Source organism: Gopherus flavomarginatus, chromosome 19 (genome assembly GCF_025201925.1).
Source record: "Gopherus flavomarginatus isolate rGopFla2 chromosome 19, rGopFla2.mat.asm, whole genome shotgun sequence".
Lineage (NCBI taxonomy): Eukaryota > Metazoa > Chordata > Testudines > Testudinidae > Gopherus > Gopherus flavomarginatus.
Genome location: NC_066635.1, coordinates 22714094 through 22739306, shown reverse-complemented (window position 1 = coordinate 22739306; position 25213 = coordinate 22714094). Strand labels below are relative to the sequence as shown.

The 25213-nt window shown below is 43.7% G+C and overlaps 1 protein-coding gene across 6 annotated transcripts in view; it reads left to right on the top strand.

The window, feature by feature from the left end:
* Positions 1–25213, top strand: part of GOSR1 (golgi SNAP receptor complex member 1) — a 108509-nt gene that overhangs the window by 45857 nt on the left and 37439 nt on the right. For 3 of the 6 annotated variants that reach the window (XM_050929022.1, XM_050929023.1, XM_050929021.1), the window contains 2 exons: positions 8133–8215; positions 9426–11559. The exons of 2 other annotated variants lie outside the window; for them this stretch is intronic. In XM_050929022.1, coding sequence (XP_050784979.1) covers positions 8133–8215; positions 9426–9550 — 208 coding nt within the window. In that variant the 3' untranslated portion in view covers positions 9551–11559. Of the gene's footprint in view, positions 1–8132; positions 8216–9425; positions 11560–12425; positions 14193–25213 lie in introns of those variants that run through there. One more of the 6 variants, XR_007770349.1, reaches the window with a different exon arrangement.

Below are 25213 nucleotides of genomic sequence, written 5' to 3'. Positions count from 1 at the left end.
TGTTTTCTCACACTGCCCAGTGCCAGATGCTTCAGAGGAAGGTGCAGGAAATGCCATGGTGGACAAGTATGAAATAACCAGCCCATAAGGGATATTTCTTCCTTACCTTGATCAGCTAGAGGCTGCCTGCTGTCCCGAAGTATGAGGCCCTCTATTTCAAGACCAAAAAAAAAAGTTAGAATTGGAGTTCAAGTTGAGAGTAAAGGTCTGTAACAAGGTTAAAGATTCATTTTGGGATAATTACAATCTCCTTATAATGTTTATTACAAAACCAATAGATTCAGAGTTAAGGTTATGCTTAACATATTTGGATTTCTTTAAGCTATGGAAATGCACTCAGTGTACTTAACTCTGTCCTGTAGTGATGCTGTGCAATAGTCATACAATTATGAATTTTAGTATTTGTGGTTCAGATTAGATAAAATTATTTTAAAGGCACAGTAGTTTTCATTTTGTTCCCCTTTCATGGTGTGTCACGGAGTCCCTGGGTGATGCTCTGGAACAGCTCCCCACAAAGCCAGGCAGGACTTTGGGGAGCCTCCTCTCCCTTGGAGCAGACTTGTTCAGGGCAAGAAGCTCACACGGCTTCACCTCCTGGGTCTCTCCTTGGAGCATTCAGCATCCTCTGCCCCTCCGTGCGCTTCCCACAGCGAGTCTGCCCCAGCGGGGTCCTGGGGAAGCCACGGGGTCCTGCACCCCCACTTTGCAGTCAGACGTGACACTCAGCCAGCCAGTAAAACAGAGGTTTATTCGATGACAGGAACAGGGTCTAAAACAGAGCTTGTAGGTACAGCGAACCGGACCCCTCGGCCGGGTCCATTCTGGGGGGCAGTGAGCCAGACCCCCACGTCTGCCCTCAGCCAGCTCCAGACTAACAACCCCTTCCAGCCCCTCCTCTCTGCTCAGCTCCTTTCCCAGGCCAGGAGGTCACCTGATCTTTGTCTCCAACACCTTCAGTTGGCACCTTTGCAGGGGAGGGGCCCAGGCCATCAGTTGCTAGGAGACAGTGTCAGGCATTTAGGTGCACTGGCCCTTTGCTCTGCCAGATACTTAAGAACTGCCTAGGGGACACTGAGGCACCAACACAGCATTCAGAGAAAACACCAAGAACATTCCCAGTTCGTCACGTGGTGTTACTACAAGGCAGAGGTAGGTACTCTCAGTATGACACAGATGCTTAATTTCTTAAAGGACACACTTTTAGTTGATTTTTTTAACTAAATAACATAACCTTTTATTTCTGCTATATCTTTTATGAGCCAGGATGACCAGAACAGAATTCACCACTCCAGGTGGAGGTGCACCATCAATGTATATAAAGGCATAATGTGATTTCAGTATAATATTTGCATCATATTCTTAATATATCCTAAGATTTTGTTTGCATGTTTGGGTATAATTTATGCATGATTCATTATTTGTTGCAGTTTGAAGATAATCCAACACTGGCTGTTCTGAATGAAAGCCAAATCACCAATTGGTAACATGTCATTAACAAAGCTTGCTGAAAACCTACCTTGTTGAGCTTCACCCCCCTTAAAATTGACCTCCTCTGCCAGGCAATGTGCTCTTAAGAACCTGTGATCTTGTTGTTGAGAAGCTAGGTCCCCAAAGGGTTACCTTGTTTCATTTTAATAATTCTTTGCACTTTCAGCTAAGAATATTTTGTTTTACAAAGGGTAAGAGCTTAGTTCAATTAACTCACATTTTACACATTCAAATTCTGCATGAAGGATAAGCAAATACTTTGTAGCTGAATTCTTATTTTCCCGCCCCAACCCTCTCCAGTAGTTGGAATCCTATTTAACCATTCAGGAATATTTGGTTATGCACCTTTATAATGCAGTTTTAAAATTGGGATCACCCAACATTTTCTTTCCTGAGAATATTTCAGTAGAAGTTGTCTAGGTGCCCTATATTTTGTGGAAGTTGTAAGTTCCCAAGCTGTAAACTTTAAAGTTTACTAGCTTCTGATTCCCTCACTTATAAAGTAGGCTGCTTCTCTCATCGGATGTTAAAACATGAAATCCTCCATTCCATAATAAAGTCTCATAATTATTTCCCCAGGGCACCTTGTAGATAGCTCAGCAGCACTCTATATCCTGGCAGTCATCTCCCATCTCTCTTTCAATACCTTGAAGGCTGCTTTAATGAATCATTAGATGTGTTGTAAGAAAATACATAGCTTAATGCAAAAAGGGGATTTGCTGCTGCATGAGGATTCTGTCTGAACAATTAACTATGAAACCAGTGCATAGGTCTGAAGCCGAAATTCTTAGACAAAGTTTCCTGTGTGCAGTAGTGAAATCCTACCTACAGTTACTGAGCTACCTACCTACGGTTACCGAGTTATACACCGCCCAGTAATCCAAAATTCCCTGGAAGCTTTCCTCAGAAGCTATTTACTTTTCTAGGGTCTTGTGTTGATATTATAACCTCAAAACACTAGAGAGGAAAAACTTTTGTACTTAGTTACAAATGTCTATAAATGATCTTACAAATGACATGTGATTTGACAGATAATACTGATTGACATGCATCCGATTTTTATTTACAAACTTTGTTTTAGCATTGGATGATAACTTGCTGCTTCTTTTCTGTACTCAGCTGTTGATGCCCTGTTGAGAATTTCTGTTAATACCTTTTGTTGAACATCCTTTCACCACATTCTCATGTAGTACTGGGATAAAGACAGATTGCTGCAGCTTGTTTCTTTCTCTTCCATGTTAATTTTCGATGGGAAGGGGATCTCCACTGTAAAGATGAATCATTCTCTTTCACTGGGCTAAGTTAGTTCAGGTACCATGGAAACAAACAGATTTGCCATGTGGTTTTTCTGTTTGCAAAAAGGGACTCCTAGACCAGTTTTCTGTATGTAACCTCCCTCTGCTCTTCCTATAGACGTGAAGGATGTTAGCCCTTCAAAAACAAGTGTTGGTCAGATTGATGATGACAGCTCTTTGGACTGGTAGGATTAATTTTCTCCCCTTTGCGTCAGAATACCTTGCATTTATATAGCTCCTGTCATTTCAAAGCACTTTTCAAACTATAGGAATCGCGTCAACCACCTCTAGGGGTGACATAGGGTAGGTGTTAATAGTGCACACCAACACAATAGAACATTTTAAGACAGGAAGCCAAAAGTGTCACCGCCAATTGGAACTTCTGTTAGGCAGAATGTAAGTACCCCAATTTCAATTTGAGCAGAATGGTGGGGTTAACACTTCACTTTTATATAAAATGACTTTGGGATGTTTAATGGTGGTCTGAACATTGGTTTTACATCTCCTTTGGAAGATGGTTCCTCCATCAAGATATTGCCTGCTATCACCATGCTAAGACATTTCTTCCAAATCTCTAATGAACGAGTGTTCTGCCTACAAAGCTACCGACACCACCTCTGTTCAATAGCAACGTGATTTGTCTTTGTCTTCCATCCAAGTGCTGAAGCTATCCTGGCCTTGCTCAGCTTATAAGATCTGATGAGATCATAAGGGAGATGGCTGGAAATCCCTACTGCTTCTCCAAGTAGCCAGCAATTTTTGTTTTATGCTGATCTGACATGAGTATATAAAAATGAATGCTGAAGATGATTGACAAAAGGAAAATAATCCACTGGAGACAAGAATTGCTTTAAGGCTTTTGTTAGTTCTTACCCTGATGACTTTCAATTCTCTTAAAGAATTTTTTAAACTTCAGCATGGATATTGAATGTTAGTCTGCTTTTATGGAGTTATCATTTGGAAATATGAGTTTAATACACATGCTTGTCACTAAACTGTTTATATATTGATGATTGATCAGCTCCCAATTGACCAGTAAGCTTTCAACTTGATTCTAGTGCTAATGGAACTCTAAAGTGAAATAATTTATTGATCTGCTCTGTCAGTACATATTATCCAGAAGAATTAACTGTAAAGAGCTTTGGGGGAGAGAGGCAAACATTCTCCATAAAGGCACAAGATGGTACCGTGACTCCACAATGATATTGGAAGCCATTGATGATGATCTTTTTACTTCATGTTCCTCCAAACACTGCTGTTGGGTTGATTCACTTTGCCTTCCCAATAATACTGTTGTTTAATATTAATAGTAATGTTCTGGTCTACTCTTATAGCTCTGTAGATGAGCATGATACTTGACAAACTCTCAGGTAGGCTAGGCATTACCCTAAGGGTTTCCAGTTGAGTATGAACAAAAGCCAAAATAAAAGAGGAGGCATGAGAGTTGGAAAAGAGTCTCCTAAGAGATCAGTGATATAGTTCAGATTTTTTTTAAAGTAGAGGAGGGAGGATGCATGGCACGTGATAGAGAGGGTGAAGTTACGAGCGTAAAGGGCTTCTTGGAGTGGAAAAGAGAGTAGAAAGTGGAAGAAACCAAAACCAGGTTCGTACTACAGGGAGGTGTTTGAAGGACCAGTTGACCCAGTGTTTGTTCCCCTAGTGAAATATAAGTGGGTTTTGGTATTGACTCTGCTACAGCTCTTGGACTCAGCCATTCTGTCCATCTTCCCTGCTGCTTTGCTACTGCTGATTGTAGTGTCACAGAGAGCAGCAAAGCAATATTGTGCCTTAGGATGATCCAGAACTGTGTTGTCCCAAAGTGACAGTCTTGTTTTGAGGACCTTTTTTGCTACCTTGCTAATTATTCTTGTTTCAGGTTCCCATAAAATGTATTGTCACATTTAAAGAGATCAAGAAAGGCCTGTTGTGCACTTGAAAAGTCTCCCAGTATAATGATTTTGTTGGAAGAGTGATTATTTTTCACCAAAATAGTGTTATGGGTAGAACTCTTAGGGCTTGGCTACACTGGCACTTTACAGCGCTGCAACTTTCGCGCTCAGGGGTGTGAAAAAACACCCCCGAGCGCTGCAAGATACAGCGCTGTAAAGCCTCAGTGTAATCAGTGCTGGGAGCGCGGCTCCCAGCACTGCAAGCTACACCCGTAAGGGATGTGGTTTACGTGCAGCACCGGCAGAGCTCTCTCCCAGCGCTGGCGCTCCGACCACACTCACACTTCAAAGCGCTGCACTGCCGCGGCAGCGCTTTGAAATTTCAAGTGTAGCCATACCCTTTGTATGGGTGCAGTTACATCAGTATAAAGGTGCTATATACGGAGAGAACTTTTTCCCTTTCTTGTACAGCAATATGCTATACCAATATGCGCACTTTTATACTGGTTAGCTGCACCCACCCCAGGATGATTGAATGGCATTAACTATTCTGGTATAGTTGTAGTTGTATGAGTCTTATGTGCACATCAGCCCAACTTTCTGAAACGAAATAAATTCCTTTTCGTTATAAACCTGCTCTTGAGAACCAAACGTTTCCAGCATCAAAGGTTATGTCTGCACAGCATCTTGGAGTCCGTGTGAGCAAACCTCTCAGCCCAGGCCAACGGGTTTGTGCTAGCACTCTAAAATCAGTTGTATGGACAGCATGTGGACGTTTCAGTTCCAACTGGAGCTCAGGCCCCAAAGCCCAGCCTCTCCTTAGGCTTCAGAGCCTGAGCCGTGACTTCTAAGGGCGTGGCTACACTGGAGAGATTTACAGCGCTGGTGGTAGGTTTACAGCGCTGCAACTTACTCACCGTCCACACTTGCAAGGCACATACAGCGCTGCATCTCCCTGGCTGCAGTGCTGGCTGTACTCCTGCTCTGCCTGGGGTATAACAATTGCAGCGCTGGTGATGCAGCGCTGCTCTGCCAGTGTGGCCACCAAAAGCGCTGTAATTAGCCTCCAGAGGTATTCGGAGGTATCCCAGAATGCCTGTTCAGCCACTCCCAATAGCACTGCAAATGTGGCCACGCTGCAAATGTGGCCACACTTCAGCGCTGGTAGCTGTCAGTGTGGCCACACTGCAGCGCTCTCCCTGCACAGCTGTACGAAGGCAGCTGTAACTCCCAGCGCTGTACAGCTGCAAGTGTAGTCATACCCTAAGAAGTGTGTACACAGCTATTTTTAGAGCACTATCATGAGCCCCACTAACCCAGGACTCTCAATCCAGCCGCGAGGCTAACTTCTGGGGTTCCAAGTGCTGCATAGACATAACCAAAGAAGTTTGTTAAAATAGGGTCAGTTATGACCAATGTTGTGGTTTTCAACAAAATGCAACATTAGCAATATACCATGGGACCTGGGAAAGAGAGTTAGGCTTTTATCTCCAATGCATTCCTGCTCTTCATTCTCGCTGTCATTAGAAACAGTGTTGGGGCTCAGCAAGTGAAAAATATTGTGCAAAGGTTGGGGGTCTGCCTCTATCTTCAGCGAGAGAGAGCTCTTTTTCTAACAATGTGGGGTCCCCTCTCTGAGACGGGCAGCATTAAACTTGTTCTCCTGTTGCCCTATTTTATGTTGTAATGCTTGTAAAGTATTTAATCCTTTGCCCCTCCAAAACAAAACTTCTCAGACAATCTAAACCTCAAACTGTGTCAGGACCCATTTGATTTTTAAACCTTTATGCTCCGCATATGGGTTTAGTCAGCAGAAATGTAAGGGTTGCATCCTCGGTTATTATCCAGTCATATTGTATATATGGCGTATACTCTGTGTGTTCTTGAAACAGTCACCAGTTATGAACATTCACTAGTTATGTTGTCCTTTTCTCTTCCCTGTTCTTTATTAAAGACGCTAAGTCTCCACGAGCCACAGATCTCACATCTTTCTATTTCTCCCAGGTGTAACTGAGCTTAAATGTTTGTCTTGAGAAAGCCATTCCATTCAGGTCAGCTAAATAAAGCTGCAGTTGTAAGTAATAGACTGCCCATTCGTTTTCTGTTTGATTTCCTTGTCCTAAAACAGAATGGAAACCAAATTTTCAAAAAACCTTTTTGAAATGCCTTGTCAGTGTCTTTAATTGCCTGATTATTTACAGTATTATTGCTCATTGAGCGGGGAGGGAGGTGTGCCTGACTTTTCCAGAATGAATGAGATTTGAAATAGAAACATGTACTTATGTTATGAAAAGTTATTTTAGTATCATCTAGACCAGTGGTTCTCAAACTTTTGTACCAGTGACCCCTTTCACACAGCAAGCCTCTGAGTGCGACCCCCCCTATAAATTAAAAACACTTTTTTGAAAATATATTTAACACCATTATAAATGCTGGAGGCAAAGCAGGGTCTGAGGTGGCAGCTGACCGCTTGTGACTCCCCATGTAATAACCTCATGACCCCATGAGGGGTCCCGACCCCCAGTTTGAGAATCTCTGATCTAGACCCTACTCTTGTATGTTTGTAAAATATAATGTGTAGCTGCTGCACCTAGTGCTAAAATGGCATTATATGATTAGAATTACGTCAGCTGGCTGGCTTATGGATAGAGGTCTCAGCAAGGCCAAGTGTTTCAAGGGAATTTGGAGACATGATGGAAACAAATTGAGTGTTTTGGGGTAATCTAAGGATATGGCATCTCTTTCTACTCCAGCTGACAAGGAAAACCCTCTATTCTAACTCGCTAGTAAAAGATAAATTAGTACTGGAGTGGACAAGCTTAGCCCAGCTGATGAGCCTTCATTGCCAACTTGCCAGGAGCGAGGACTGCATCTACCTTTCATGAAATAGAATAGAGGGCAGCACTCTCATAGAACATAGATGCTATAGAAACGACATGTGATCTTTGTAGAGTTCCATTGGCTGTATTTGACCTCAGGCTGCACTTTGATCATCTCACTTTTTCACATTGCTCTAATCTTTTTAATTATGATTGATTGAACTCTCATTTACTCAATTATTTTTGTATCCATCACACCATAATGTATCAGACAAGGCTTTCAGGTGCTGAGTTGAGCGAAACAAATGTGGATCTCCACAGTTCAACCAAACTCCTGATTCTAGGATCTCTGCCATAAGAATGTTGCTAGGTTTGTCTCTAATGTTGTCTCATCTTTTTGTTTTATTTTGTTTCTTCTAATAATCTGCTCTGTTACCAAAGTTGCAGGCTTTTGCCTACTCGTAGCTTATTAAAAGGAAAAGTGGCGACAGGCTAATAGTTGAAGATTAGTGGAGAAAATGTGATCTCCCTCGTAGCTACATCCCATTCATCTGAAGGAGCTTTGTACACCTTGCTCTTCCGTTGTTTCAGCTTCCAGGTTATTTTTAGCGATTTGATCCATTCTTTTTTTCCTCCTCCAGCATTGCCATGGCAACAAAAGAAAATATGACTTCGCAGAGAGGGATATTGAAGTCAATACAAAGCAAAATGAACACCTTGGCCAGTATCCTTTCTGAAAGAGCTGTGCTGCGAGGGCCTTCAGGAAGAAGCTATCTCGACACAATTCATTCTGCAGATTGGGGTTCAACATATTTGAATAGGCAATGGTAATATAACACAGTCATCGTACGTCTGCTGAGCCGAAGATTGCATTATACCTGTCCCGCTCCATCAATGAGATGTCTTGCTCGGATTCACAGCGTGATAAACTTAGCTGTTGGGTTTTTTAAATGCAACTTTGAATAGTACATATAAGCCAACATTTAATTTTCATTTAGAGATCTAGAACAACAAAATCTAACATCCTCCAGCTACATACACTCTGCTAGCAGTATTATTGTATTGTTTTCCTGGCATTTTACTTTCAGGGACAAATGGCTGCAGTTTGATGTGAATGTGTCATGGCTGTGGTGCAGAGCTAAATGTTTCCATGACCTGAAGATCCCCTTGTGTCACTCAGACCTCTTGATTTTAAGTTTTTAGTTTGTTCGTTTCATCTCCCCCATTTCGTGCTCCAGGCTAAAAAATGTGCTGGATTGTGAAGTCATGCGTGTTTACCATTTTTCCGACTATTTCTTCTTTTCCATTGTAGCAGCACAACAAGGGGCATTAGACTCATTTGATTAGACAGAAGATATGTCCTGGAGCTATGTAGATTGATGAGACATACATTTCATTAGACTGTTTTTAATGACTGGCAAGAACAAAAGCAACTCAATAAACTTTAGCCTTAAAAGATTCTTGGGTGCAAAGACACAACTCTGAAACTTGCGAGCTTGTTGCAGATCTCATTTTTATACATTAAATAAATCTTAGCATTTTACAGTGAGGGCAGTTCTTCCCTTTATCATGCAGTAAACAGTCATCTGTGGGATATGAACAATTTCTGTAGCCAAACCCTATCCCTTTACCATTACTAGTGTTGCCTTTTGCATTCAGCTAGCCTAGATTTCATGCTGGATTACATATAGGCTTCTGCATAAACACCAACTTTAAGCTTTTCTGTTATCTTCTTCCTCTCATTGTTTTTTTTATTAATGAAGTAAAATTGTAATCTTGCTAACTAGCCAAAAGTGTCTTTGTCACATCTGTTTTCTTTGGTTTGTGATTAGTTCTGAACTCTTTGCTTTGCTGCTAATGTTCTGTGTATAGATCTGGGGTCCGCCCAGTTTTGATGCTGCTTGTTAGTATGACCTTAACTCAGACCACCAAAGATCGGTTTCCCGCAGTGAACAATCTGATTCAAAGGATCAACCTACGGAAGCGACGGGACTCTCTCATCCTGGGTGGCGTTATTGGCATCTGTACCATCTTATTGTTGCTATACGCTTTCCATTGACGGACATTCTCCGTGGACTCTGATAACCTTATCTGCTCCCAACCCATCAAGGAGAAGTGGGTGGGGGAAGTCAGTAGACCTGATAAACAGCCTGCACATGATGGCTGAAATATCAGCATGATGTCTAAGGTTTATGGTGGCAGACTTTACAACACTGGTTTTGAGCTGAAGCTGCAGTATTTCTCCTCCCCTGCCAAAACTATTTCTTCTTCTTTTGCTTAAATATTTTTTTTAATCCCCTGTCTCACTACAAGGTAAGTAATATACAACATTTATGAGAATCAGTAGAGAGTCTTCCCTACTGGATGATGGTAATGAAATCTGTCATTGGCGTTTCAGTGAAACAATTGTTAAGCTTCTCTTAGGTGGAATTTCTTCAGGAAGCCAGTTTCCCCTGAAGGTCAAGTACAGGACTAGATACTTTTGCCCTATAATAAGGATATTGCAGCTTTAAGCCATCAGGTTGGTTTGTTACTGAATACAACCTCTAAGTTTTTTACTCATGACTGAGCTATTGCGAGTCATTTCTACTTAACTTGTGCTGTGAAAACTGTGCTCCTTCCCACAAATTCCTGAGACAGATAAGGATTGTTGAATTCACTTTTTGCACAGAAGATGTCTGAACTGCTATCTGAGGAGCACTTATAAGGTTTTTTGTGGCTTTAAGAGGACTCCAGGAAATATTTCCAGTCCTGCTTTGGAAAAAGGGAGCATAGTATCCTCTCAGTTTTACCGTAGTATTAAGTCATTTAAAGTGACCAAACACGCTTTCACCTGAAAGTAATCTTTTGGGTGTAAATATTTTGGTTTTGGCTGATATCACAAAAGGCTTCATAAAGACATAATAGTTTCAAAAGTCTATTTTAATTTAGATGAAAGGTATTCTAATAGCATTAATATTTTTACACTGTAAGTAGGATGGAGTCTAACCCGTACATTGGAAAGGGAAAATACATCAGTTATGCCTGATGGCCAATGTATCTGTGAGCAAAATTGTTAAATACGTAACTCCTCAGAGTAGAGTTAAATGAATGCGTGGCTGAATATGCAATTACGTTTCTTCGCTAGTATCTGCAAAACACATGTACATAGATTTCTTTTTTCAGTTGTTCATTGTCCAAAAACAGCAGAGATTTTAGATTGTTAGCAAAACCTGTTGGGTTTCTCTCTGCAGATGAGTATCTGTTAAGAAATCTAATGTCAGGAATGTCTTTGATATAGCAAATCTACAAATTACAGGTTTTCTCCCCTCTCCAGTTGTTCTATGCCATCTTCGCCTGTCTTATAACCGTAACTAGCAAAACTCTGAGGCACTGGCCTTTTTTCGAAGAACTTGATTAACTATTTGCACAACTGACTTACAACACTCCCAAATTTCATATGTCTTCCCATTAATCGTAGTTGCCAGAGACGGTCCGGAGACCTTCCCTCGTCTCCAGATCCTCCTCTGTGCTAGAAGCAGACAGGCCACCCAACAGTTAGAATTCATTGTATTACTGCTTTGATAGTGTGTGTGCAGTACCCTGTTGGAGGAAGTAAAGAATTGTGCCTGTGTAGTGTGTGAGAAACCACACAGTTGTATAAACTGTATTGTTCATTTGGACTTGAAAAGGTCTTATGTGCAGAATACCATCTTTGTGCCAAACAGGCTGCAAAGGCTCTTTTGGTCGGTTATTTTTGGGATTAGAAGGCACTTGCAATTGATGTTACTAAAATTAAGGTTTGTCTTTTTAAATAAAGGATGGTCGTTTGGTTGATTGGGGAATATCCCTGGTTTTGAAATGAAGTGCTCACTAGGGTTTTTCTGGATAAAGACTGAAGGATAAAGAAAATTTATTTATGAATCTCTGTATATCAAAACTCTTCTCCCCTGATACTTTATTTTCTTTGATTTTTCAAAGGGCCCTGACTGGCAGTTATGCTCCATTAGGGTTTATAGGATTTGGTTGCTATGTAGTTTGCGATTATAAGACCTGCAAATCATAAATAAATTCATTTATTTAATCTGATGACCAGTCTTTTTAATGAGCTTAATTGATTGGGTGCATTATTTAATCTTACTGTGTGTTTAAAAAAAGCTGTGGAAAAAATGTGCAGATTGTAGCAAATATCAATCACTGTGTTAGCAGCAAAGAGTCCTGCGGCATCTTATAGACTAACAGACATTTTGGAGCATGAGCTTTCATGGGTGAAAACCCACTTCGTCGGATGCATGTAATGGAAATTTCGAGGGGCAGGTGTATATAAATTTCCACTACATGCATCCAACGAAGTGGGTATTCACCCATGAAAGCTCATGCTCCAAAACGTCTGTCAGTCTATAAGGTGCCACAGGACTCTCTGCTGCTTTTACAGATCCAGACTAACACGGCTACCCCTCTGATACTAATCACTGTGTTATGACTGTGAAGGAGCTGATATGTTACAGGGCATAAAAGAGTAGAAATATGATGAATTCCCTTAGAAAATGCAGGGTTAATATTTCAATGGCATTTCAGTGGTTGGCATCTGCTGAGTGACTTTGATTTGGTGCTGGTGTTGAGAGGGTTTTGTATGAAATATATTTAATTTTCCTAGCAGAATTGCCCTTTCATGAGCTACTGTCCAGCATGTACCTGACACAAGCAGGCGTCCAGCATCTCTCTCAAATGGATAGACTGGCTGGCCGGGGGAGAGACCTGCTGAATGCCGGGAGTCTTTCTAGCATGGCTCTATAATTAGGGCAATGGACCTTAAAATAAGGGCAAGTGAACAGAAGACAGTGGGCTGATGTAAGATTTAATCCTGAGTATCTGACCCACTGCTCCTCTCTTTGCAGCTCATTCACCTGTCTCCTATTGCAAAATGTATTTCCATATTTTTTCCTTGTGTCCAGCACTTCTCTGCCTTTCTGGTTCTCAGGGCCAGTTAGAGGCGCCTGTCTTGGAGGTGGGGCCCATCGGTGACACTGGCAGTGTTGCCCTCCTGTTTATCCACCAGCAGGAGCTGTAGGGAGAAGTGGCCAAAGCACTAAAACAAGCTGAGATCACTTTCAAGTTGCTTCTCAGTCTCCATCGCCTCTCGGGGGAAACGCATTGACCTGCGGGGGCTCTGCTGTCACTTCTTTCCGTGTGCTGTTTGTCAGTGACCAGCCACCCGTTGTAAAGCTATCTGGTAAGCCATCAGCTCTCCTCGAATTCCAGAAAGAGATCTTCTGCCCTCTTTTACCCATCCCCAAGTCAACACAGGGACATTTCTTCTTCTTCAGGCTCCTGGCCCACTTTCTGGCTAAAAGGTGCAGCATGATTTTTCAGACTCCAGTTACCCGAGCAGCAATCCTGGTAACATCCAGTGCTGCCTGAAAATCCTGTCCATAATAAGTAGGATGCACAGCAATGAATTCCCTGAAAATGTTATAGGCATTTTTATGCCAAATGAGTGTTGCCTGTTGATTCTGTGCTTGGCAGCCTCAGTACCAGACTGCTGTTCCTGCAATGCCATTGATCCCTGTTCTGTATCCTTCACTAGATAGCGAGTGCAAAGCAAGGATGCACATAGGGTTTTATTTTATTCCCTCAGCCTGTCTCTGGGACCAATAGAATGTTCACCAGATCCCTCTTCATTAATAAGACAGGACGGTGCTTTTGTTAATCCGAGAGTCTGCCTGCTGCTGAGAGGTTGTAATGGAAAACATAGCACTTTCATTCTTCAATTAATCCCTGGCAAATTTAGGAACTTCTGGGCATAGAGTTCTGAATTCAGTTAGGAATTTGCACCACCCCATTAGATAACCAAGCAATGCTTTTCTTCAGCTCCCTGCAAAAGTCCTCTTTGGAAGGGCCCAACAAAATCAGAATGTGCAGAAGAGAAGGTTCTTCACTGGGTGTTGAAAATACAAAGGCAAAAGTAGCTCTTTAGGCAGCGTGTAGGTGTGAGACATGCATTGATAGTTCAACTGCCAGGGCTTTGTTCCTCCAGGAACCCTGAGAACTGCTGCACAGGGGGTGATGGCTGGCCTAGCACTTTTGGCTATGTAGCTAATTTAGCCAACACAGTTAAACTACTAAAGTAACTAAAAGTTGCTTCCCAAGCACCCTTGTTGCACACCAGGATTTCTTTCCTATTGTTTTCAACTAACATTTAGGGCAGGGAAGGAGGACACATGCTTTTGTTACAAAGGGTTTCAGAATGAAAGTGACAAAGGTGGTGTTATGAAACTCTGCAGGGAAGGGAGCATATGTAACGATGTGCAGCACGGGAGAATACATTGAAAGACAACTTCATACAAAGCTGAGCTGTGGAGACATCTGCTCCTTATGCCCTGTCTCTTGCCTCATGACTGGACATTTGCCTTCAGTGTGAAGCTTCCAGCTTTGAATGAGTAAGCTGCTGTTGGTCTGCCCACCATTCAGAGAGCGGGAAGCCATTCCAGTCAGACTCTCTCAAGACTAACGATTATTCTTTATCGTGGAAAATACCAGCCCAGCCCCATGTATGTTCTTTTCCAATTGCAATTCTAATTTGTTTGCTTTTCAAATGGCTTCTTGAAACCTAACTATTTTATTGTACTTGTAATTATTTTTGTTCTCACCTAATGTGCATTTTCTGTCTGTATAGAAAAGCTTTGTTATGTAATTTAATAATAAATTAGAATTCTAAATGATAGTGCTTTTTTGTTTCCCTGTAAGAGTCCCAGGCTGCCTACACCTCAGTTTTAAGAGGTGGACAAGACTTAAGCCATCCAGTCCATCTCCCTACCAGTTCAGGATTGTTTCCTAGAATAAACGTTCTAATGTATTTCTCCATCTCATCCTCAATGTTCCAAGCAATAGGACTTTTATCTCTTCCTATAGCCCGACTGGAAGTGTTGCGCACACACAGCAGAAATGGATGTCCTTCCTCCTATTTATACCCATTTGCTCCACTCTAAATAGTTCCTCTCCCTTCTCGATGTTTAAACCCTGCCTACGTTGTTGGACTTTTATCCCTACCCTTCTAGTTCTCTCCAGGCCGGCACTCTGCACATAGCTCCTTCCTTCTCAGCCTCTCTAGCCCCATACTTGTTTGGTCTCTGAATCCCCTCTCATTTGTCAGGATTTTTCTTGTAAAGAGGTTCACAGGATTTTCTCCACATCTGTGACTAAAATTGCACTGGCAATTGTTAGTTGCCATATTGTGTTGAAGACTTGTGTAATTTGTTGTCATCTCACACCAGAAGCGAATGGTGTTGGTTACTGAAGTAGACCGTGTAACAAAATGTGACAGGCATGCATGCGCTTTCTCCCACACACGCAAATTTGGTCCATTCTCCTTTTTGCTGTGAGCATTTACGTTAGAATCACTTTGATGGGGTTTCAGGCGGTGGGAGCATTTTCCTCATTTCAAGGTGAGCTAAAAGGCATGTGTGACCCAATACTATAAAGCGTTTATGCCAACACAGGCGTTGGCGGTCATTTAGGCATTAAACTGCAGATACGTGTACCAAAAGATCTGAAAAATCCTGTCTATGTAGGCACTGGTTCAAAATCCTTTTAATTTTTTCTGCAAGAGATAATCAATAGCAACTCAGGAAGTCTAGGGAAGTCCTCTACTTTTTAGATGCTTGTAAGGTCATCAGCTCACATGGGAATTCAGAAGAAGTGTCATTTAATGATAAGGTGCCACAAGTACTCCTGTTCTTTTTACTGGTACAGACTAACACGGCTGCTACTCTGAAACCTGTCATTTAATGGAAACGTAATGACCTTCTCCATCCACAGTTTAACACATTCCCTCCTTCCCCATCCCCACTGATGTTTAGACACTATGGATTCATTTTTTTCATTTCACTCTGTTTCACACTGTTTTCTGCAGGAAATTCTTAGTTCTTGTGATGGTTTTTTCCCTGATTTTTCCTCTACCTAGAAGTGCAGGTCTGTCTGCTTCCCCTCTTCGCCCCTCACCACCACCTGGCAGAGGCCCCCTGTATAAGCTTAGCTTTCACATAAATGCCATCTAGTCCTGCCATCCATCTGAGACTACCTGTCAGAGTGATAGAAATGGGCTGCTCCCTTGAGACACTGCCTGTATGTATCCTTTTCATTTGACTGCACAGTGTAACACCTAGCCAGCAGGCTGTTGTCTGCTGTCACGGAGTCCTTGGGCGATGCTCTGGAACTGCTCCCCACAAAGCCAGTCAGGACTTTGGGGAGCCCCCTCTCCCTTGGAGCAGACTGTCTTCAGGGCAGGAAGCTTCACACGTAGCATTCAGCATGTGCCCCTCTGTGTGCTTCCCACAGCGAGTCCACCCAGTCGGGGTCCTGGGGAAGCCAGAGGGTCCTGCACCCCCACCTTGCAGTCAGACGTGACTCTCAGCCAGCCAGTAAGACAGAGGTTTATTTACATGACAGGAACAATACAAAACAGGTCTTGCCAGTACAGACAAGACCCCCCTTAGTTAGGTCCATCTGGGGCCCCAGGGAGGCCACAGCCCCGCTGTTAGACCCGAGCCTTCTCGGGGCTCCCCTCCATTTTCCAACCAACTTCCAAAAACTGCCAAACCCCCTCCAGCCCCTGCTCTCTGGGCTCTCTCTCTTTCTCAGGCCAGGAGGTCACCTGATCTCTCTGTCTCCAACACCTTTCGCATCCCTTTGCAGGGGGGAAGGGCCTGGCTATTAGTTGCCAGGAGACAGAGGGTCGGCCAGAGCTGAGGCCCCCCCACAGTATTCAGAGGGAACATTAAAAACAGTCCCACTTCATCACACCTGCTACTTCTCATGTTTGTGCAGAGCCCTGGAGGAAAACCTGTCCATAGCCAAAAGGGATTAGAGAGAGCTGGGCATGCTGTCACTTTTAGCACTTGCTTTAATTCAGGCTAGCTCAGCTTTCCCAGCTATGGAGATTCAGATCCACCTCTCATCTTGAGGCACAAACCTCTGCCACCTGGCCTTTGAAGTACATCGTGGCAGTCGGTGTGATCACCTGTTTGAACACTGATGTAGCAGAACTTTAAAAAATAGTTTATTTTCTCTTGTAAAGGACTTGATTTGATTAAAAGTTAAGCAACGTTAACGTCTTCCTCCAGCCAGAGACTGCCAATGAAATGACTGTATTTTTACAGCCGTTTAAATGAAGATGTTCTTGCAAATAATGGATCCTTGCTGGCAGGCAGTTGGAATTGTTGTTGGGTTCTCTAGAGAGAGCCAGATAACACTATTACTTCTGTTTAAAAACAAAACACGCATTGTTGCCAGTAATACCTTGAACTACGTTCTCAAACAGGATAAGTAAGCCATGGAATGTGACAGAAAACCTCTGTTCTCTGAGTGTAGAAAAGGTAGATTTTGCACCGCTAATCCTGCACTTCAGGGCAACGATTACACCTAAATTAAGATTATACTTAATCGCCCCTCATTTGTTTTGTCACTTGCTATTTCTCTCCTGTATGTACTAGACACCTCTTCTTTGACAGAGATTGTTTAGTATAGACTTCATGTGCCTATATTCTAGTGCGTGTGCCATGTTAAAGTGAGACCCCCTAACTGCAAAACTAAGTCTGCCAAATTTCAATTTCATTCTGAACTCTTGGTTATCTTCATAAATGTAGTAATGCACGCTCGAGTGGGAATATCTTAAAACTTCACACACACCCTCGCCCGAATGGCCCATCGGCTTGCTCAGTAGGGTACAAGATGTCTGCTTTTCTTATACCAGTCCATGAAGACTCCCGGGAAGGGAGAGACCAGAAGTCAGTACTTAGTAGTAGAGGTAGTTGTGACCAAGGAGGCAGTATGATATAGTGTCTAGAGCAGAGGATTAGGAGTCAGAGTTTATTTGTCTCTCTTCCACTGATTCGCTGTATGACCTTGGGTAAGTTACTTTGTCCATGTGCTTCAATTTACCCATCTGTAGAACAGACTTCATAACTGTGTCACTAAAGCAATGTGCAGCTAAGTCATTTTAATGTGCCTTCAGGTTTTATTTAGCCTCCTTCAGTCAGAATGAAATGCCATGTAATCTGATTCTGATTGAAGCGTTAATGTACTGTGGACCTATGAAGGAATAGGCAGCATGCTCAACTTATCCTTCTCATAAGAGACAGCAGCTCTGCTACTGGACAGAAGCGAAAGATAAACCAAGGAAATGGCTCTTACCATAAGGCCCATAAGATAATTTTGGGGGCAAGAAGAGCTGATATTGTAGCGTCGAGCTGTTCTGTACTTTGCAATTTGCACCCCTCTGTTCCAGGGACTGAGATAAGGAACTAGAGCACCTTGGACAGCTCCCCAGCTTCATTCAATCCTTTATTTAATTGTTTCTGAGAGCCTATAACAGGATTTTCATAGAAATGAGGACTGGAAGGGACCTTGACGGGCCAATTAGTCCAGTCCCTGGCACTGAGGCAGGGCTACGTATTGTCTAGACCATCCCTGACAGGGGTTTGTCTAACTTGTTCTTAAGAACCTCCAGTGACCGAGATTCCACCACCTCATATTCCACTTGTGACCCACTATAACCCCCAGACCCTTTTCAGCAGTACTACCATCTAGCCAGTTATTCCCTATTTTATAGTTGTGAAATACTTTACATTTATCTTTATTGAATTTCATCTTGTTGATTTTAGGCCAGTTCTCCAATTTATCAAGGTCATTTTGAATTTCCAATTCTGTCCTCCAATATGCTTGCAAGACCTCCCAGCTTGGTGTCATCTGCAAATGTAATAAGCACACTCTCCACTCATTATCCAAGCAATTAATGAAAATGTTGAACAGTACCAGACCCAGAACATACCCCTGTGAAACTCCACTAGAAATGTCCTTTCAGTTTGACAGTAAACCACTGATAATTACTCCTTGAGTACAGTTTTTCAACCAGATACACACCCACCTTACAGTAATTCCATCTAGACCACATTTCCCTAGGTTTGCTTATGAAGCACTTCAATTAATACATGGTTTTTCGAGAGTGGTAAAGGGTTTTGGTCAAATGCCTCCAGTTAAAGCGAACAAAGTCCATGTATTGCTTTAATGATCTGGAGGTTTCATCTTCCCGAGACAGTGGAATGCACGGTTTTTGCACTTCCAGTGCTGGTAATAAGTGGTGCATAAAATTCCATCTTCATTTGGAATAAAAAAGGTACATTATTTATAGATCTGCATCCTTTTTTCCAGCTCTATAGAGTCAATAATTTATAGTAGCACAAGTGTAAAATTTTTTATTAACTATCAATCTTCAATAGGACTGTTCTTCTTGTCGAAATCTGATGTCCTTCGTGACACTATAAAATGCCACAGATGTTGATGCGTTATGGATGAGCTGTGCTTCAGTTCTTTAATCCTGTTGCTATTCCATGAGAAGGTTTCTTATTGAAAGAGAACTGAGCATTTTTCTCTACATTGATAAGAAGAGGCAGGAGTTAATAAGCTTTTTGTGTTTTATCTACTGTTTCCTTGAAATTGGAAAGATCTGTAGCGCATGCTGCTGTATGGATTTAATTTTCAAGATCTTGAGAGAGAAACTACTCAACACTTACAGGCAGAGGTTTACATTTTCCAAGAATTGTCCAAGCATTACTATTTATCCAGAATGTGGTGCTTCAAACATAGATGCTTTGCAGGCAGTCTGTAGGGACAGTCTAGTCTCTGAGATGAATGCCTTGAACAAGCTATGAATTTATCCTTGTCTTAATCTTCCCCTTTCCTTCAGATGTGTTCATAATTGTTTTATAAGCATGGGTTCATGTAAATTAATTACCACTTCTGCTGAATTAATATTGAATCTCAATTACACTAAAATCTTTCTCATAGTTGACTCCTATTTATGTCAATTATCGTGGTAGAAAGGTATGTTGTGTACTCTTCAGATCAAAATCCCAATTCTTCATTACTATGAACTGAGTATCCAACAATCAGATTTAAAGCAACAAAATCCTCACCGGTTGCAGACAATGTAGTGATAAATCTACAGCTCTACTGGTTTATGCCATTTTTGCCTGCTAGTTTCAGATTTTCCAATTCTTCTTTTTTAATGTAGAAACTCCTGTGGACTGTTTTGTCTTGATCTCCTCTCTTTTGCTGGTTACATGTCTGATTCTTGCCACATCTCATGCTTTACCCTCTTGCTGTCTCTCTCAAGCTTTCTTAACTTCTCCCTTGCCCTCCATTTCCTTTCTGTCTTTGTTCCTGATGTAAGATTTAGGCCGTTGGGCTTCACTACCTGCATTCTTTTAGCACTGCTAGTAAAGCTGGGCACACTCTGTATACTGGTCTCAGACTGTAATTAATGTTCCCCCTGCATCCTTGAGAGAGAACATTTGCTGTTCTCTCCTCACCAATCATTTTCTCATCTTTTTTTGTCTTCCATTTCCCTTGAGTATCCCTTATCAGTCAATGGTGTGTTTTTGGTGTCATCCTCTATAATCGTTTTCCTCGAGGTCTTGCATCCTGTATGTTCTCTTTATCTTCCCTTTTCTCACGCGTGCATCCTGTCACATGCTTTACCCTTCTTCCCAAACGTTTGGCCTGCATTTCAGCGATACACATTGTCACCTCTGGTCTCTTGTTCAGATCTAATTACGGTGTCATTTTGTCAAAAGTTGGCATTTATTTTATATTTCTATAGCTGTAATGTCCAGAGGCCCCAGTCAGAATCAAGGGTACCACTGTGCTAGACAGTGCATGTGTGAGCACACACAGTCCCTACCCCAGAGACTTGCAATCTTCAGCTAAATTCTACATTTAACCTCTCATCTGTTTGGTTGGAATTCTCTTTCAGGCCCAATTTAATATGTTTTTAAAGGGTGCAGCGTGCCCCTCTCCAACGGTTTTCTTTGGAATGATGTCTGATGCTCTTCTCATCCAAGACAGAATGTGTAACTTCTGCAGCACTTGAAGGCAGAAATCAGGACCAAAGATTGAACTAAGCTGTCCCACACAGCTGAGCAGAGCAGTAGCCATTAGATCACCGGCCCAACACATCCGTTAACTTTTCGTAAGGACTCAAACATTCTCTCCCTTCTCCTAAGTGTTTTCAGGTTTCCAGCCAACCTTTGCTTGTTTGTTTCACTCATTCATGGAAACAAAACTATGAAACTAAAAGCATTAGAGCAGGAGGAATTGCAAAATATTAGTCCTTTCTGCGCCTGGTGAGTTCTTCTCTCGTTACTGGGAGTTATCAAAAGCCATCTGTTACACAGTTAAATGCTCCCTGTTTCTGGTTGGCCTCCTAGAGGCTTCTGGAGGCACATGAAACTAAGCTACGGCTTTTGATTCAGAATCATGCTGGTGGCTGAGGTGCACAGAACACTTTAAACTGATCAGATATCACTAAACTACAGCTCTCTCCTAGGAGTAATCACTTTGAGTCATATCGGAGGTGGGAAAGGTCCTGCTATTCTTTTGGTCCATCATCCTCAGAATGCAGTTGTTCCCTACAGTATATTTCTTAGTGCTTTGTCCAGTCTTGTAACGTTCCAGGTGCTAAAATTCCCCAGATGCAGATGGTAACAAGTATGTACTCAGACTTTTCCACTGAAGCTATCGGTAAGTTCTCTAAGCATATTGCAAAAACCTAAACAATAGTCAAGATGTCAGAGACATTCAAAAAACCTCCCTAGGAAGGATTTTCCAAAATCCAGCCACAGACTCCTGTCCATCTCCCATACTAACCCCCCTTGGAAAACAAGTGACTCTTGCAATCTATCATGAAGATCAATAATGCTGGGTTCACCTGGACCAATGGCAAAAGTGAGTGCTAAACCTGAGAACCTCAAGCCAAGAATGCCTTGCTGGCAACCCTCTCCCTTTGAGATCTGGGGCCTCTTAACCTGAATGCCCAAGATTATCACAACTACCACATGAGAGAGAAGCATTTCAGGCAGCCAGGACCCAAACCATTTAGGCACATTAAACTTCACCTGGAAATCAGTTGATTGCCTTTGCAGAACACAGGTGCAGTGTATCTTTTCCAGGACTGCCATATAAAGGGACAATCTCCAGCCCCTAAATTTTTTACTGTTCTTTACTTAACTCCCTCCTGGCTCTCTTTGTATACACATCTGCCAGGTGCTCAGCGCTGGAGTCAGAGTTTTAGGGTTTTTTCTCTCCAGAGCAGTGCAGAAAAGGGTATTATTGCCTCCTTTGGCTATAATGTGAGGTGCCTGAGCATGCAGACACAAATCCCATTGGGTTATCCACCAGCTAGTGGCAGTGCCAGTCTTCCCACTGCTGGTTTGGTAGGCACAAGCACTTGCAAAGAGCACAGTGAACTTATTTCCAGCACTGACATGATCGTGCCCTTCAGAGAGTGATACCTGTGCATGTAGCGTGTCACGGATGAAGAGTATCTGAAGTGAAACTTGTGCTGCAGCGGCATCAGGTTTTCAGGGCAGTGGCTGCTTAGAGTGCTGTACGGGGTTCAGGAACATTGCTTGGCTTGTCCGCTTAGAAGGTGCTGGCCACACGCTTGCTCTCTCAGGCCAGATGTTAACAAATACTTTACAAGTGAACATTTTATTACTTTCTGTGAACTTTATTTTAAGAACTGTTAGTGCTTGTGATGTGTAGGGAGCCAGTCAGAGGTCAAGACTTGTGGCCTGCCTGGGTCCCTCGGTCATGGCACAATGCTTCAGGTGCTTGTAGTAGATTGGATTTCCTGCTAGATGCCACGTGGCCTCGCCGGGTGCTTGGCAGGGAGGTGAGAACTGTCGTCCAGATCAGTGTGTACAGGCAGATAAGCCATTGCCCAGGCAGGGGCAGAAGGAATGCCCACAGCACATTGATCCTGGAAGGATGGGGGACGGGATGGCAGCCAAGCAAGCAGCTGAACTCGTTCTGTGCCTTTCACTTCCTATCACCTTCACCAGCTCTGGTGCAATGCAGTGGGTGCAGTGCACCTCATGCACATACAGTGCACTGCCTGGCAAGAGCTGCTGGTTCTCTGCTCCCTCAGACAGCTGCTGTGGCTGTCACCTGTGTGGAGCCCCTGTGGCTAGAGGCCTGGATGTCTCCTTTAATCTCTGCAGGTTTGAGCAGTGTTTGTTTTTCCTGTAACCCTGTGTTCCTAGCCCAAACGCTCATCCTTGCTCCACAGGTGCTGGCCCAGCCCTTTCTTTCCACCTGGTTTTGTGTGCACCCCACTGCAACACTTCCAAGCACCCTGCCCTGCACTTGCTACTCTGCCTCTGGTGCTAACCACTCCCACTCTGGCCTGTGCTGCCTCGGCCACCGCTGCATGTCCAGAGCAATTCCTCCCCCCCTTAAAACCATCCTGTCTCTGGCTCACGATGAAGAAACTGTTGATGCTACCTACAAAGACACTGTTATTACTGCAGGTAGCATCTGGATGTCCCAGAGAGGGACCAGGGACTCATTGTATTCGCTGCCGTACAGCCATAAAGAAAACAGGTGGATACGCCACGCAGCTGGGGAGCACCAGGTGAGTGAACTGATTTCAGCTGGCACTGCACTAACGGCCTAGCCATTGTTTTGCAGTTTGCCGTAGGACAGAGGAGGTATCACCCAACCACAGGGCTCTGGATGAGAGCCGGCGATCCAGTCTCCTAGGTTTCCAAGACACGTTGCCAGGAGATCAACGTAAGCCCCCACCATATCTACTATATTACACACACACACTCACTCTCTCTCTCTCATATATGTAAAAAATATGAAACCAGCACTGGAATGGAACTGAGCTAACTTCTGGGTCATGTGTTTCACGGACTCTGCTTGGGAAAGGGACGTGTTCATCTTGACGTAAAGGGAGGCAGCATAGTGTAGTGGTGAGAGCAGAGGACTGTGATGCAGGATGCCTGGGTTCTACTGCTGGCTCCGCCACTGCCTCCCTTTATCCTTCTCCCAGATGAATGATTGTAACAATACCCACCCCTCCGGGAGGGTGAGTAGCCTTACGTACTAAACCACTCAGCACGTCCTCAGAGATGCACTGTGAATTCACAGCAGTGGTATTACTGGTATCAAAAATCACGTGTCAGGAGGACATACAAGTCGCTTGGCCTGTCATCTCTCCTCGTGGTAGGTAGCAGCTGCAGCAGAGCAGCAACAGACTCTGGTGCCCAGCAGGGTTTCCCCTCCTTGCATTTGCTTTTTGGGTCCCTTAACATGCGGTGAAGATCTCCACAGCCACCTCCAGGAGATCCAGAAGATCCCTTGTCCTTCATTCCCCTGACACGTCCTCTGCACAGCATAATTGGCAAGGGTAAGAAACTGGTGTTTTAGGTGGGTCAGACCCCTCTGTCTGGGTGCAGTTGAAATTGGTGTAAAATTTGATGAGTAATTACATCCCGGGTGAACATGAGCTGTTAATTGGGTGACTGTTACGTACTTGTTCTAGTAACATCCTTCTGGAGATTTAATCTAATGAACACTGTGCTCCAGACACATGGTATCCCTCAGACAACATAATGGTGCCATCTCACGCGTCACGTTGACTGTGCCGAGTGAGAACCAAGTAGAATGCTCTCACTCTCCAGCCCCATGTCTGGGACTAGATCCAGGGAGCTTTTCACCTCTACGGCACTGGTTTGAATCCAGCCCAGGGGAAAGCGCCTCTCTTGGGGCTGCTCATTAGCTCGTCCTTGTTTTCCTAGTGGACGATGGTCCACATCACAACAGTCGTTGTCACAACTGACCTCACCCACCTTGTGTGTGTCTTGCTGGGACCAACAGGGCTACAATACTGCAACCATCACAGCTGAGAGTCTGAGCTCAGAGGCCCAGGAGTAGAGGACTGGCTGAGGATGGACAGTTCCCTCTCACCTGTAAAGGCAGCTCCGCCTGGCTCGAGCATCTGTCCCCTGCACTGAATTGAAACGTTTGAGGGTGGGGAGTGACTTGTGCTTCAGGCCTTCAGGAACATGTCCTGCTAACATCAAGGAGTGCGGGAGTGATGCCACCCCGGGGAGCCATTAGAAAACAGACACTGCCTTCGCCTGCTCCTCCTCGCTGGAGCAAGAGGACTCCTGGCCAGTCTCACTGGGAGCCCTTCCAGTGGTTTCCATGAACTACAGCAAGCATCTCTAGGGAGGGGAAGTCCCCTCTGGGTTACTAGTTGCAGTTTTCCAACCCATCTTCTCCTGGGGGGCTGAGTGATGTATTGTGCAAAGTGCCCATGTGAGCCTGTGCACATACTTCTCTCTGGAGAGAGAGAACGGGTGTATGTTAAAACCCAAAGCTATTCAGGCACCCAGCTTCCCCTGCTCTGTCTCCTGTTTAACCCTTTCATGCTGTCTCCCAAGCTGGTGCTTCCCAGGCAAATTCTTTGTTGTTGTGATTTGCAGCAGAGCTGGCATGGAAGCCGGCAGCAGCCAGCCAGGGGCATTCCAGTCAAAGCTTTGCACTGCCGAGTATCTGGGGAAAGGGAGGAGCAGAGAGTGGGTTTCTAGGTCTCAGCCCATAGGCCTACCCCTCAGGTCCATGGCTGTATGCCAGGTAGCTGGGTGCTGGTGCATCTGGCAGAGGTGTGAGGAGTTGCGTCTAGTGTAGCTTTGCCATAGGAGGCTGGCAGGCATCGCCTCCCCTTCGCCATCCTTTCCGTTTGCTGACACAGATGATTCGGCATTAAAGAAGTTAATTTCCCCTTGCAAGATGGGAGCCAAGACCGCTCTTGGCAAGGCAAGGTCGCTAGGACACTACCATCCGGGTGACAACAGCTGGACCCACGTGATGCCCGTCTTGGGGGTGTGTGCTC